This window comes from Natrix helvetica, assembly GCF_964273705.1.
Source record: "Natrix helvetica genome assembly, chromosome: 5".
Lineage (NCBI taxonomy): Eukaryota > Metazoa > Chordata > Lepidosauria > Squamata > Natricidae > Natrix > Natrix helvetica.
This window is the reverse complement of record NC_138551.1, coordinates 103,190,899-103,205,730: the sequence shown is the minus strand read 5'-3', so window position 1 is coordinate 103,205,730 and position 14,832 is coordinate 103,190,899. Positions and strand designations below refer to the sequence as shown.

General features: G+C 43.9%; 1 protein-coding gene across 1 annotated transcript; it reads left to right on the top strand.

The window, feature by feature from the left end:
• The first annotated feature begins 342 nt into the window (after positions 1 to 342).
• SNCG (synuclein gamma) lies at positions 343 to 14,566 on the top strand. Its single transcript, XM_081955734.1, has 5 exons — positions 343 to 672; positions 9,466 to 9,507; positions 10,042 to 10,169; positions 13,002 to 13,079; positions 14,164 to 14,566. The coding sequence occupies exons 1-5, from the start codon at positions 552 to 554 to the stop codon at positions 14,176 to 14,178; spliced, it is 384 nt and encodes a 127-aa protein (XP_081811860.1). The 5' UTR covers positions 343 to 551; the 3' UTR covers positions 14,179 to 14,566.
• Positions 14,567 to 14,832: the final 266 nt, after the last annotated feature.

The following is a 14,832-nucleotide window of genomic DNA, read 5'->3' as shown; positions in this document are numbered from 1 at the left end:
TTGGATGGTTTCTGGTCTTCTCTATCTGGCCCCTACCCCCCTTTCAACTCCCATTTGCCTTCCTGGGAGATATTTGTTTTTAAAAGTGGGCAGGGGGTGGGATGAAAAGCTTTGGGCAGCTAAAAGCTTCCTCTCCTGCTGCAAAGATTTGTAGAATAGGTGACCTTGAGTAAGCATTGCAGCAGCTCTTTGAAGGACATCTAAACATCTTCTGGAGCTTTTCCAAACCAAGCCTCTTGCTTACCTTGGTACCCTCCTTCTCCTCTCCCCCCCCCTTTCTCTGCTACTTCTCTCTCTAAAACCTTACAGGCAAATCCATGCCATTAATATTTCAGTATCAGGGTCTCGCAGGCATTGGCTGTCCTCTGATGTGTTGCCTCAATAAGAGAGCCAGGAGGGACGAGCCGCTCACCCAGCCCTGCATCTGGCATCTGGCAGAGAAGTACGAGCAGGAGTGATTCCAGGAGAAGAGGCTGCAGAGAGCAGGCAGAGAATTCCTATCACCAGTAACCGTTATTGCCAAGGCCAGCCAGCCAGCCAGCCGGGACACCATGGACGTCTTTAAAAAGGGCTTCTCCATCGCAAAGGAGGGAGTGGTGGCCGCAGCTGAGAAGACCAAGCAGGGAGTCACCGAAGCAGCCGAGAAGACCAAAGAAGGGGTGATGTACGTAGGTAGGTTAAAACCATGTCCCTTCTGCACAGGCAGCTGGCAGCTCTGCCCGGCAGGAAAGAAATCCGTGTCTGTGTGTGACCTTGCAGAGTGAGGCTCTTGAGATCAGGAGCAAGGAGAGGGTGGGAGAAGATTCCCTTGTGAGAAAGAAAGAAAGAAAGAAAGAAAGAAAGAAAGAAAGAAAGAAAGAAAGGAAGGAAGGAAGGAAGGAAGGAAGGAAGGAAGGAAGGAATGAAGGTAGGAGCGGGGGAAGGAGGGAGGGAGGGAGGGAGGAAGGGAAGGGATGAAGGAAGGAAGGAAGGAAGGAAGGAAGGAAGGAAGGAAGGAAGGAAGGAGAAGGAAAGGAAAGGGAGGAAGGTGGGAAGGGAGGGAGGGAAGGAGGGAGGGAAAGGATAAAGGAAGGAAGGAAGGAAGGAAGGAAGGAAGGAAGGAAGGAAGGAAGGAAGGAAAGAAAGAAAGAAAGAAAGAAAGAAAGGGAAGGAAGGTGGGAAGGAGGGAGGGAGGAGGCAGGGAAGGGAGGAAGGAAGGAAAGAAAGAAAAGGAAGAAAGGTGGGAAGGAGGGAGGGAGGCAGGGAAGGGAGGAAGGAAGGAAAGAAAGAAAGAAAAGGAAGAAAGGTGGGAAGGAGGGAGGGAGGGAAGGGAGAAAGGAAAGGGAAGGGAGAAAGGAAAGGGAAGGAAGGTGGAAAGGAAGGAAGGAAAGAAAGAAAGGGAAGGAAGAAAGGTGGGAAGGAGGGAGGGAGGCAGGGAAGGGAGGAAGGAAGGAAAGAAAGAAAGAAAAGGAAGAAAGGTGGGAAGGAGGGAGGGAGGCAGGGAAGGGAGGAAGGAAAGGGAAGGAAGGTGGAAAGGAGGGAGGGAAGGAGGGATGAAGAAAGAAAGGAAGGAAGGAAGGAAGGAAGGAAGGAAGGAAGGAAGGAAGGAAGAAAGGATGTGCTTTCCCTGCAGAATGCCACCTACTGATCCTCCCTCCCCCCTGGGTTCACCAATAGAGAACTATCAATATGGAATTTGTAGTTCTGAATAATTTGAAGGCATCCTGTTGGGAAAGAGTAGTCTATGCATGTCCTTTCCTCCTTCTCCTATGAAATTTACTCTGATGAAAACTCTAGTTTGACCTATTAGTTGTTCTGGGTTCCAGAGAAGTCTACAAAAGGAAGGGAGGGAGGGAGGGAGGGTTATGTGATCTTTTCTGCGTTGGTTGGAGAATTGTTTTGGGGAAGAAAAGCTGGAGGCAAATAAAAGTTTGGTTGTGAATTTATTTATTTATTATTTTTACATTTATTTGCCACCCATTTCGTTGTAGGACCACGCTAGGCATCTGCTGAATGGTGAGGAATCTTGGGCCTGGGTCACGTCCGGTAACTTTCCCCTTCCCCAAGGACTTTTTGTGAGAATAAACCACAAAAGGCATGAATTGAGGATCAAAGCATTTCTTTCAATATGATTTCTCAGCCTTCCCTTCTTCTTGCATTCAGTCTCTTTGCAGTTCCCTGGCGGAGGGCGGGGGGGGGGGTGAATGCTCTCAGAGAGGTAAAATCTCTTTTGGCTGATTCCCAGAAATTGAATGGCAAGATCAGTGAAGAGCTGCACCAAAAAAATATGCACATCTATCCAGGCTCTGTGAAGGCAACAGACTCACTCTTCATTCCCTGCAAAGGGCTAGGAAGTGGAGACGCTGTTCAGAGCTTTGCCACAGTTTACATTACGTTGACTTTTTCTCTCTCTTTTTTCCTTGGCTTCTTTTCCCCCCTAACTACTTCAGTGTGCAATTCACCCATCCATTATTTTGCTCCGAATTCCCCAGCATTGTTCCTTATTTTATGGTGGTCACCAAAACGGAGCTCCTAATAGAAATAACAAACAACACTTATTTACCACTTCACAGTGCTTTAGAGCCCTCTCTAAGGGGTTTGCAGAGTCAGCCTATTGTCCCCCAACAATCTGAGTCCTCATTTTACCCACCTCGGAAGGATGGAAAGCTGAGTCAACCTTGAGCCGGTCAGGATCGAAGTTAATCATACTTGTACGCTTGAGCGATCCATTAGCCCTGCAGTGTCCTCTGACTTCTGGAGCTGAACAGAAACTGTTATTTTTTTTAAAAATACAGAATAAGGGAGTTGGAAGGGACCTTAGAGGTCTTCTAGTCCAACCCCCACCTGCCCAAGCAGGAGACCCTATACCATTCTGGACTGTCCAATCTCTTCTTGAAAACCTCCAGTGATGGAGCATCCACTGCTTCTGTTTCCACTAATTAACTGAGGGATCAAATTTTGACATGGAAGTAGCCAAAACAACTCCTGCATCCAGCAAATTTGCCAGAATTATAAACTGCAGTTCATGGAGGCAATAAACCCTCCTCGGTCTTAATTCCGATACAAAGGGTCAACCAATGTTCCTTCTTCTAATAAATAACTATTTAAATCCATCACTTTACCTTGGGGACATCATCGGGCAGTTGCCTGAAAATAAATAAGGAATTGCATCACCTTTGAATCTCAAGTCCTCTGTTTTTCTAATGCACAAATTTTCATTCACGTCAAATTCAGAAACATTGATAATCCTGCATCTGCCAATGAAAATGGCTTTTTCTTTAATTGCTGTATAAACTCCTTCCTACTTTCGTCTGCATTCCTCTTCCTTTTCCCTTCATTTCCTGGGGTGCAGTTGTATAATATTTTGAACATTTTCCTGTTCCTAAATACAGAAAATCCCACCCCCCTTCTTTCTTGTGACCTTCGCATTTCATCTCAGCATGGATAATTCCTGCTAAGCTCCCCCCGCTCCCGCCCCAAATCTTACAACTCATTAGCCTGGGAAATGAGCTGACCGGGAAATATCAAAAGAAAAGCTTCAACATTTCTGCAGCTATTCCTCTAAATTCAATTTCTCCCAAGACTGTGGGCTCAGCTTTAAAAGTTGGACCTGCAATGGACAAATTTTTGGAAAAAGACAAAGGAAAGAAAGCAGGAAAAAAGGATGAAATTGGGATAGTGTCATCTCTTTGCTGTCCTTTTAAAGCATGGCTATATCCCAACACATCCCCTTCATCTGAAAACAAATGCCCCCATCTTAATTTCCAGATTAATAGGTAGCTCCACCCTTCTCTACTTCATGGTTGTTCTATTCTAGGCTTCCCCAAAAAGCACAAGGCAGAGTCCTGGTCCCGACAAAACCCCTTTTATTAAACGTATGTGAATTCCGTTCATTCACATTCAGCAAGGTCTTTCAAAGGAATATTTATGACTACAGACCTTATCTATCTTGGAAAGATGCCATGTAAATATTTTCCAAATGAGGCGCTGTGGAAGGAAAGACTGGGCACAGAGTCTCTGAAATTCACGGACAGATCTTCACACTCCTGAAACGAATTAACGAACGAATGAATGGTTTCCTGCAAAAGGCCACTCCCCTTTCGCTCCTCTGAGTTCAATGTGGAGAATCTGAATCTCTCATCTCCTACTTAGCTTTGATTATTACATCCCTGAGCAAAACACGGCTAGGAAGGAATAAGGGAAGATTGTTCTCACCGAGGCTTCCCAAGAGCATGAAGTGAACTCCTTGTCCCGACAAAAATCCCTTTTATTAATTGGCTATGAATTCTGCTCATTCACATCCAGTAAAGTCTTTCAAGGGAGGATTTACAGTCACAGACCTTATCAGGCTTAGAGAGATGCCAGGCCGATATCTGCAAAACTTGGCCAGGAGTCTCGGAGAGTCACGAACCAATTAAACGAACTAATGGTCTCCTGCAAACTCCACTCCCCTTTCGTTCCTCTTTTATTTCCTCTGGGAGGGGCCATGCATCGTCCACCTGTGGGCTTCCTCCCAAGTCAACCCTTCTTCTTTAGTTATTCCCTTCGTCTGGCAACTCTGCACATGCACACACTGGGAACAGGCTCCAGCTGTTCCTTGGTCTCACTGCTGTCTAGCTCCCTCTTTGCCTCTGACGAAGAGGCCTCGTCCGAGCTTTCCTCAATCCCCAGGACTGGCCCACGTTCCTCCCCAACCTCCTCACTGTCCAACTCTGCTATCAGCTCCACTGACCACCAGTAGGCCACAACACTGGGCCATGTGCTGGAGATGGGGAAATTTTAAAACCAAATTGGTTTTAAGCCATCCTTGATTCTTAAACTGCTTACCATTAATATATTCAAAAGGGCTCTCATAATATAACAGTTTGATATTTTGCTGTCAGCTATATTGGAGGCAGAAAATTGTTTAAGGAATCAGGAAATATTGAATTATCTGTATATATCGTATTACTGTGTATGCTATTGTATGCATAGATGTATGAGTATCTACTTATGGTAAATTCCTATCACCTATAGTACATTTCTATTCTTTATATAACCAGATTAAATGTACATGAAGTCACTCTTGGCACTCCAACCCCAAAACATCACAAAGTGTTACTGAAGTTTGCAGATGGAGCTTTTGCAGGGAGTTGGTCCTATTAGGATGGTGTGATGTTCTTATATCTTTTTTTCTTGAATTTTATTTTGGTGTTTTTGAGGGCTCTCTGCCATCATGAAGGATAAAGTCAACCACTTCCATGTTTAACAGAACAGTTTAATAGAATGACAGAATTGGAAGGGACCTTGAAGGTCTTCTAGTCCAACCCCCTGCTCAGGGCAGGAGACCCTACATTATTCCAGACAAACGGTTGTCCAGTCTCTGCTTAAAAACCTCCAGTGATGGAGCACTCACAACTTCTGGTGGCAAGTAGTCCACTGGTTAATTGTCCTCACTGTCAGGAAGTTTCTCCTTAATTCCAGGTTGCTTCTCTCTTTGGTTAATTTCTGTTGCTTCTTGTCCTGCCTTCGGGGGCTTTGGAGAATAGGCTGACCTCCTCATTCTTCTTTGTGGCAGCCCCTCAAATATTGGAAGATGCTATCATGTCACCCCTGGTCCTTCTTTTCGTTAGACACTACACCAATCCAATTCCTGCAATCATTTTAGTCTCCAATCCCCTAATCTTCTTTGTTGCTCTTCTCTGCACTCTTTCCAGAGTCTCAACATCTTTTTTTCCATCGTGGCATCCAAAACTACTGTAGACATTGTTGGGTTTTGCTGGTTTCTCCTCATCCTATGCTTAATCCTGACTGTGTTGGACAGAACCTGGAGCAACCCCAAGAGACTTTGCTGTTATCTTACAGCTCATCTCAGTCCTATATGACCAGTGTCTTCTCTCACATAGCTGCATGATTCAGGAGGGACAAGACATGGTGGGTGCTCGTGGATTGAGCCATCCTAAACCCCGCGGCCAACAACATTTTTCTCCCCAGCTCCACTGCTTATTTTGAAACCACACCCAACTCCTGCATTTAAGCAGATGCATCTTTTCGGAACATCAGGCAGCCTTCCAGCAATTGTGTTGGTGTGCTAGGCCTTGATGTGCTTCATCATGGTGGGTTGAGTAAACCACAATGACTGCATCTGAAGATGGTACTAAGCCCCACCTACCCTCAAAAAAAATAGCATTTGTCTTAGTCTGTATTGGGCTGGATCCAGAAATGGTGTACTATTCCGTGAATATGTGTAGGTATGGCTAGCATGTGCATCCTGATCAGTTTCACCAAAGGAGATCAAAGCTGTATCTACTTTTTCTTCTTTGGATATTCTGTATCCCTCATGCTCCATTGAGTGAGTACAGAGGTTGGAAGATATCTCTGACAAGGTCAAGAGATAAGAGGATACACATTTGGCCTCTCTCCTCACAGGGTAGGAAATGTCACCAAGGTCCATCTTGTGAGATGTTCACCTGACAGATTCCTCAGGTGCAACCCGAGAACAGACAGTAGAACATCTTCCCTGAGCTTTAGAATTTCAGGGGTCTCCAACCTTGGCAACTTTAAGATTTGTGGACTTCAACTTCCAGAATTCCTCAGCCAGCAAAGCTGGCTGAGGGATTCTGGGAGTTGAAGTCCACAAGTCTTAAAATTGCCAAGGTTGGAGACCCCTGCTAGATGATCCCCAACCGCATTGGCCATTCAGAAGGCCTTAAAACTTGGTTCTTTCCTGAGGCTTTAGGGAAGAATCCAGTTTCTTTATTTCTTTTTTTCTGGATTGAAGATGGTTATTTATTTTGACTTTTCTAAATTTTACCCGCATGCTTTTGTTGTGCTACATACCCAGAATGGTTTGAGTAGAAGGAGCAAACATGTATATTTGCATAATAAATACATGAGGGGATGCCTAAATGTAATTAGACAGTTCTATCCAACTAAGGCTCAGTGGCTCAGTGGTTAAGATGCAGAGCTTATCGATCAGAAAGGTCAGCAGTTCAGTAGTTCGAATCCTTAGCACGGCGTAACAGAGTGAGCTCCCGTTACTTGTCCCAGCTTCTGCCAACCTAGCAGTTCGAAAGTACATAAAAAATGCAAGTAGAAAAATAAGAACCACCTTTGGTGGGAAGGTAACAGCATTCCGTGTGCCTTCGGTGTTGTGTCATGCCAGCCACATGACCACGGAGACGTCTTTGGACAGTGCTGGCTCTTCGGCTTTGAAACAGACATGAGCACCGCCCCCTAGAGTCGGGAACGATTAGCACATATGTGCAAGGGCAACCTTTACCTTTATCTTATCTAACCATATTACAGTACTTGCTCACAGCACAAATCCATTTCAGTTTTTTTTTAAAAAAAATATTTATCTGTGTTGAAATCATGACTATTTTTTTTAATTAAATAAATGCTCCTGTGCTGTTACTGTGGAATAAAGTTACAGAGCCGGATAAATTTGTACAGAAACTATTAGCAAAGGATAAATAGCACACTTTCAGCCTGATTAACGTTAGTTCTGATTCCTTTTTCCAGACTGAGAATTTAGCAGGCGGGTTCTTGGCCTGGCACCACTTCTAAAATCTGGCACTGTGCTTTGCAGCTCATTAGCAGGAAAGATCTCCCTGCCTTTTATGAGATGTTTGTCTCTATGTTCTCCTGCTTCTCCAGCCTCTCCCCCCCCTACTTCTCCTCCCCGTGACTCCTCCTGTTGACTGTAAACAAGCCCCAATAATGTTGAGTCATTGCAACGAGAGAGAACAGTGGCAGATCAAACAGATTGCACTGGCCAAGGACTCCAGCTTTGTCTGCTTCTATTAGAACAAAAAGAATCAGCCAACCAGAGACAATATTGAAGAGACGGGGGATTTAGAATAAGGAACCGGGAACTTCTGGCCACCTTCTCAGGCCTGAGAATCTGCAGAATCAAAAGAGATTTTGCGCCAATGCCATGCCAGTCAGGCCAAGGGGAATGAACAGCCCCCCTTTCTGCTTGCCTTTTTATCTGGATGGTGTTGATTGAGCCAAAAATCTTAGGCCAAGGATGGTTGCAGCCCCTCCTGATCTAAACTAAGCCAGATTTTTTTATATATACATATATATATATATATATATATATATATATATATATATATATATATATATATATATATATATATATATATATATATATATATATATATATATATATATATATATATATATATATATATATATATATATTTGCAAGAATGGCAAGAATTTGACTGCAGGGCATGTTTGCAAGGGCGCCATTTTGACGTTCTCCTTGCTTTTCCTTCATCATCTCGGTGGCGTCTTTCCCAAACAACCGTTTTTTTTAAAAAAAAAAGCAAAGGAGACCGTGTGCCGTCTTCACAATCCTGTGAACCGATGCAGAGATGCTAGAAGCAGAATCGCGGGCTCTCTACTAGAAGCTCTATAGCTTTAAACAAAGTCCGTAGGGTGACCCTGAATATTTTGCTTGCATGCACAAGGAGGAGAAAGAGAACAGACTGATTTGAGTGTGAGACAGCTTTACAGAGAGGAATTAGGAAAATAGGGCATAGTAGAGGAAGATGGACATGGTGGCTTAGTGGCTAAGACGCCGAGATTGTCGATCAGAAAGGTCAGCAGTTGGGCGGTTCGAATCCTGAGTGCCACATATCGGAGTGAGCTCCCGTTACTTGTCCCAGCTTCTGCCAACCTAGCAGTTTGAAAGCATGTAAAAATGCAAGTAGAAAAATAGGAACCACCTTTAGTGGGAAGGCAGCATTCCCTGCACCTTTGGCGTTTAGTCGTGCTGGCTACATGACCACAGAGATGTCTTTGGGCAGCGCTGGCTCTTTGGCTTTGAAACATAGATGTGCACCGCCCCCTAGAGTCAGGAACGACTAGAACATTTGTGCAAGGGGAACCTTTACCTTTTTAGAGGAAGATGGAGATGTGTTTGCTTGCTCCTGTCTGATGGCCAGAGAGGCTAGGGACCCAAGATCTTTGCTCTTACCACCTTAGAGTTATTTACTTTAAATCAACTTCGGGGGAAAATAACCCTTTGAGTAGAAAAACATTGTCTGCCAACACAGCTTCAAGTCGAAAAGTAATTTGTAATGTAGGCCATCCACTTCCTGGCTTTTTCTCCTTCCCCAGCAAGATTTTTTTTTAAAAAAAGAGCTGCACCTGAAATCTGTTTTGTTTGTGGGTTTTGTATTTGAATGGATGCTCAACCGGCCACTTGTCTGAAGTGCAGCATTCATCTTGAAAGAAGGAAACGCAAGACCTTTTATCCGGTGACTCATTCTCTGCTAAGCTGCCCCAGCACTGCAAATCTTAATGGATGGTTTTTGAAAGCAAAACTAATCAATTATTTTCTCTTGGTCACTCTCCCTCCCTTTCTCCCTTTCTCTGTCTCTCTTCTGTCCTTTGTCCTCTCTCCTCTCCCTCTCTTCTGTCTCCTCTCTCTCTCCCTCCCTCCCTCCCTCCCTCCCTCCCTCTCTCTCTCTCTCTCTCTCCTCTTTACAGGCACAAAAACCAAAGAAGGAGTGGTGCACAGTGTCACTTCTGGTAAGAACTACACAAAGGTTGGCCTTGTGGAGTTGCTTCTGGGTTTTCTGTTTTGAATTAATGACATCCTCTCCTGTCTTTCTATACCCAGTCATGCAGAAGTGGTATTGAGGTCAACTCAATAACTTCTTCTGAGGGAAAGACTAGATTAGGTGTTCCCCAATCCACTTGTATATCTTGTCCTTCATCTCCAGGGCTTTGCCATTGTATAGTCTGAAAATAGGGGCAGACTTGACATATTCTTGGGGTGGGCATAAACCCCCTTCAAAATTCCAGAAAGTACACAATGGGGGGGCTAAACAATCTGCCTCCATACAATTTTGGCCTTGTGGAGATCACAAAAGGAATGCTGGATTTTCCAATATTCCCAGACCTGGGTTGCAAAAATCCAGGGGAGACACTGATCTTCCTTTAAAAACTGACCTCTATTGAAAGATCCCAGATAATCTTAGTAGCTTCCAGCCACACCTGTAGAAGTGGGTCTTCCACCTTCTCGTGAGCCATCCTCTCAGTTTCTTTCTGCTTCAACTACAGTTGCTGAGAAGACCAAAGAACAGGCCAATCTCGTGGGAGACAGTGTGGTGTCCAGCGTGAACACAGTGGCGAAGCAAACAGTGGAAGGAGCAGAGACTGTTGTAACCACCAGTGGTCTGGTCAGCAAGGTAGGTGTGATTTTTGTTTCCACCAATGAGACCTTACCGTGTTCATAACATTTTGCCTCTGAGACATGCCCAGTGCAGGGGGTGTTGATATTTGCTGGGGAAAACCATTCAGCTGAATGTTTTAAACTGTTCTGACCCAGCCTTAGCAGAAGCAAGAAACAGACTCCTTGTCCCCAAAACCCCCTCTTTATTTACCTCCTGTGAATTAATGGCATTCACCCATCAAAAAGTCCAGGCAATAATCCTTCAAAGAGTTAACTGCAGTAACAGACGCTGTCAGTTCCTTGAGATAATTGCTGGGCCCGGTTAGCAAAATCTTCAGAAATATGAACTGTTGTCTCCTACAACCACCACTCCCCTTTCCTTCTATTTATTCCCCCGCCAGGGAGGGGCCAAACAAACTACCTATATTCACACATGAGTTTCACCACAACGGCCATGCTGGTGTCTATGATCTTTTCTTCCTGCAAGACCAACATCAATAACCACCTACGAAGATCAGATACCTTATTCAACCTGCCCTTCTCAAAGTCACGAATGACCAAAGGGTCATTTTCACCCATCAAGAGCTGTAAAATAAGCATTAGATACAGCAAATGTACCTTGAAAACGAGGAACTACAGAATATAGACATTCATTTAGTGAATATTTTGTTCATTTCAAAGACCTCCAGTGCAGCATCTCATTTCCTACAAAAGCCAATTACAGGGAATTGATAAGTACAACAGGAAGTCCACAAATATTTATGTGGAACATCAAGAGAAAAGAGAACCAGACCTTTTTACAACACAATGGTCTTTGATTTTGGGGTTTTGTTATTGTGAGGAACCAAGAATAATTTTCCTCCACAAAATGACAAACTATTTAGAGAAAGACCTGTGATCTCATAGAATTCTTTTTTAAAAAATCTTCAAATTCATAATTTGGTATAGCTTTATTTGGAAGTAGGATTCCATGCCCAGAAATGATCTTTTGGTTGGCTAGGGAATAGTCTAAAAATGAGATGGTTCTAACACATTAGTCTGGCTGGCTTTGGGTCAACATTCTTGATTTTGAGAATGGCTGAGTCCAAGTTTTGTGCCTCTCAATAGGTCAAAGTTGTCCAATTTATATTGGCTTGGGGAGAGAAGAAACACACAGCCCAACACATCTTCTTCCTGCAATTGTGCTCCAGTTCTCAAGATGCTCCTTTCCTGCCTGCTTAAAAATAGAAGATGAGTCAGAGCATGAAGTCATGATGAGGGATGCAGATCCAAGAGAAACAAACAGAGGATGTGATTCTTAAGCCACCATTCATAATTAGAGATGCGCTTGAAGTTTTCCTCCAGGCCAAGGAAACAGGCAGACAATTGTCCGTATCTAAAATGTTTGCTTGCCTCATTCATGGATAAATTGTTGGTGAGGAGGCAGGGCAGGGAGGTGAAAGAGAAAAAGCTAAATCAATTCCTTTCCTAAATTTAAATAATTAACTCCATGTATCATAGCAGTCACGTGGGAAAGAAAATAATAATAATAAAAACAAACAAACCCAGAAGGAATCAAGAGACCGGTGTGTATCCAAAGGGACAGCCGAAACCGAGTTTGAAGTTCAGCAAAGACAGGATGGAAGATTAGATTTGCATTGATGGTATGTCTGCATCAGAGAAAAACAAAACAGCACACTGTGTGATATAGCTAGGGGTGAGATTCAAAAATTTTAGCAACTGGTTCTCTGCCTGGTTGCTGGGTGGGCGTGGTCATGGTGGGTGTGGCCTACTCAGCCTCTTGCACCATGGTGGGTGGGAGCATTTTCACCCTCCCCAGGCTCCGGAGCAGAGGTGGGTTCCTACCAGTTCGGCCGAGTAGGTAGTAACTTGGAAGGCCATGCCTGCAAACCAGTTCTATCAGTGGTGCCGTAGGCACCGCCATCTTGTTCTTTACTACTGTGCATGCACGCATAGTGTGCATCAAGCGCACGCACGCTTGAAACGCGTCCCTGAGCAAACCGGCAGTAACAGAAGCCAGAACCCATCCCTGCTCCAGAGACTTTCCTCGAGCCTCTGGGAGGGCGAAAACGGCCTCCCTCAGGCTCCAGAAGCCCTTTCTGGACTTCCCATTTCTGGACTTCCAGAACTTCCGGTAGGCCCATTTTTCACCCTCCCAGAGTCTCTGTGCGGGCCCTGCACTTACCTGGCATCCAAAACAGGCTGCATGAAGACTCCTGGGAGGGGCAGGATGGGGGTGGGTGGGGCCAGCCAGTCCTTGCAACTACCAGTTCGGTGAGCCAGATGTAAAATTAGCATCCAGTTCATCCGAACCGGTCAGAACTGGCTGAATCCCACCCCTGGATATAGTAAATAGTATTCAACTTGAGCAAGCTTTTCAATCTTTAAAGTCTATGTGCCTGGTCCTTTTGGACGGAAGAACAGTCTTCATGGGTCATCTCAGTCCAGCATTTTGCTCCGGGTGTATGCACTCAATCGTTGCTGAGCAATCTGGGAACTGTAGTCCATACACATTTGGAAGGTGCTTTTTCAAGAGGCAACTGGACTTTCTGGTTTTTCTTTGAAGATGTTTCGTGTCTCATCCAAGAAGCTTCTTCAGCATTGACTGGATGGGTGGGGAATCACCATCCAATCAGAGCTGAAGAAGCTTCTTGGATTGAGAAGCGAAACATCTTCAAAGTAAAACCAGAAAGTCCAGTTGCCTCTTGAAAAAATACCTTTGGGACAACCATGACTGAGAATCTACATAGACATTTACACATCTGGAAGCTAGCCAGAATGGGAAATCCTGGCTTCTGGTCTTTGTGGCATCTGATAATACTTTGGTCTGTTCTTTTGTGTTCTGTAGGAGGAGCTTCATCCAGATCAACACAAAGACCAGCCTGTTGAGTTTGGAGAAGAAGACATCCCGGTGGAAGCCACAGAGGTAAATATCAGCTCGGCTAGCCCCAGAGTCTTTGATTCAGTGGGGACGAAGGGATGCCAGGAAGGGTCAAAAAAACCCAAGATCCTAAATAAGTCCTCAAAACTCTACTTCTCTTCTGAGTTGATTAACCTTTCTTTTCTCCATAAAGTGATGACAGAACTTTGCTCTACTGATTTTTATATCAAAATACTCCCTTCTTTTTTTCCTCCCTTACCCCACCATTTGTTGCCCACCCCCAATTTCTAGACAATTTTGATACATTGGGTGACAATTAAGAGTTGAAAATAGATTTAAAAATTATTCTTTGGCTTCAGCCATTGATTATTTGTGACCCTCCAGATATAGTCCAATAACCCCCACACTAATTCAGTGGTTGACGGTTATTAAGTGAATCATTAATTAATGATATTGATTTAACTTAACATTAATAGTAAAGGCAAAGGGACACAGTGGCTTAGTGGTTAAGATGCTGAGCTTGTGGATCAGAAAGGTTGGCAGTTCAGCAGTTCGAATCCCTAGCACCATGTAACAGAGTGAGCTCCCATTACTTGTCCCAGCTTCTGCCAACCTAGCAGCTTGAAAGCATGTAAAAAATGCAAGTGGAAAAATAGGAACCACCTTTGGTGGGAAGGTAACAGCATTCCATGCGCCTTCAACATTGAGTCATGCCGGCCACATGACCACTGAGACGTCTTCGGACAGCACTGGCTCTTCGGCTTTGAAACGGAGATGAGCACTACGCTTTAGAGTTGGGAACAACTAACACATATGTGCTAGGGGAACCTAACCCTAACCAAATCCCTAAAAAACTCATTGGAATTTATACTAGAGGCTCTACTGGCCTCCAGTATAAACTCTACTGGAGTGGATGGGTTTTTGGAAAGATAAATTAACTTATTTTGTTGTTTCTTGTTGTTGTTGTTGTTGTTGTTGTTGTTGTTGTTGTTGTTCTTCTTCTTCTTCTTCTTCTTCTTCTTCTTCTTCTTCTTCTTCTTCTTCTTCTTCTTCTTCTTCTTCTTCTTCTTCTTCTTCTTCTTCTTCTTCCTCTCCTTCTTCATCTTCTTCTTCCTCTTCTTCTTCTCAGATTGAAAGAAATTAACCTTCTTCAGAACTTCTACTATATTATGAAAAGTGAGAAGACCAGGAAGAAATGCAGGTCTATTAGAGGATGCAACAGCAGGGAAATCTTTCCTATTCCTAAGCTAACTTCATGCAGCATGACCAATGCTCGCTTATCTAATTCTCACCTATCCTAGCTGGGTGGCAAAATTCTCGATTGTACGTTTTAGGGCAATTCTATGCGTCTCCCTTTGTGGCTTCCTTCTTTGCCCATCTTTGAGCCTTTCAAAGTGTGATTTCAGAGCCATTTCACACCCTTGTGGTGGGAATCACTGATTCATGTCCTTTCGGCTCATTAGCAGCAGCACTTGATTTCCCTCGAAAGAGTGGACATTTTTGTTTTAGAGACAAAATAAAATCTTGTTTCAACTAAACCTTTGTCCTTCTATTATTATTATTATTATTATTATTATTATTATTATTATTATTATTATTATTATTATTATTATTATTATTATTATTCAGGCTTGGGGATGGTTCGCTCGTGTGTACGCTTTATTTGTGCATGCTTGATGTGCACTGGGTGCACATGCACAGGACAATTAAAATTTGTCTGGGCATATGCAGAACCGAAAAGCAAGATGGCAGCACTGCCAACACCAACCAGAAAACTGGTTCAGGGAAATGGCAGGCC

Coding starts and splice junctions, on each gene's coding strand:
- SNCG (XM_081955734.1), top strand. CDS start 552: ATGGACGTCTTTAAAAAGGGCTTCTCCATCGCAAAGGAGGGAGTGGTG. Junction 673..9,465: donor AGAAGGGGTGATGTACGTAG/GTAGGTTAAAAC, acceptor TCCTCTTTACAG/GCACAAAAACCAAAGAAGGA. Junction 10,170..13,001: donor CCAGTGGTCTGGTCAGCAAG/GTAGGTGTGATT, acceptor TGTGTTCTGTAG/GAGGAGCTTCATCCAGATCA.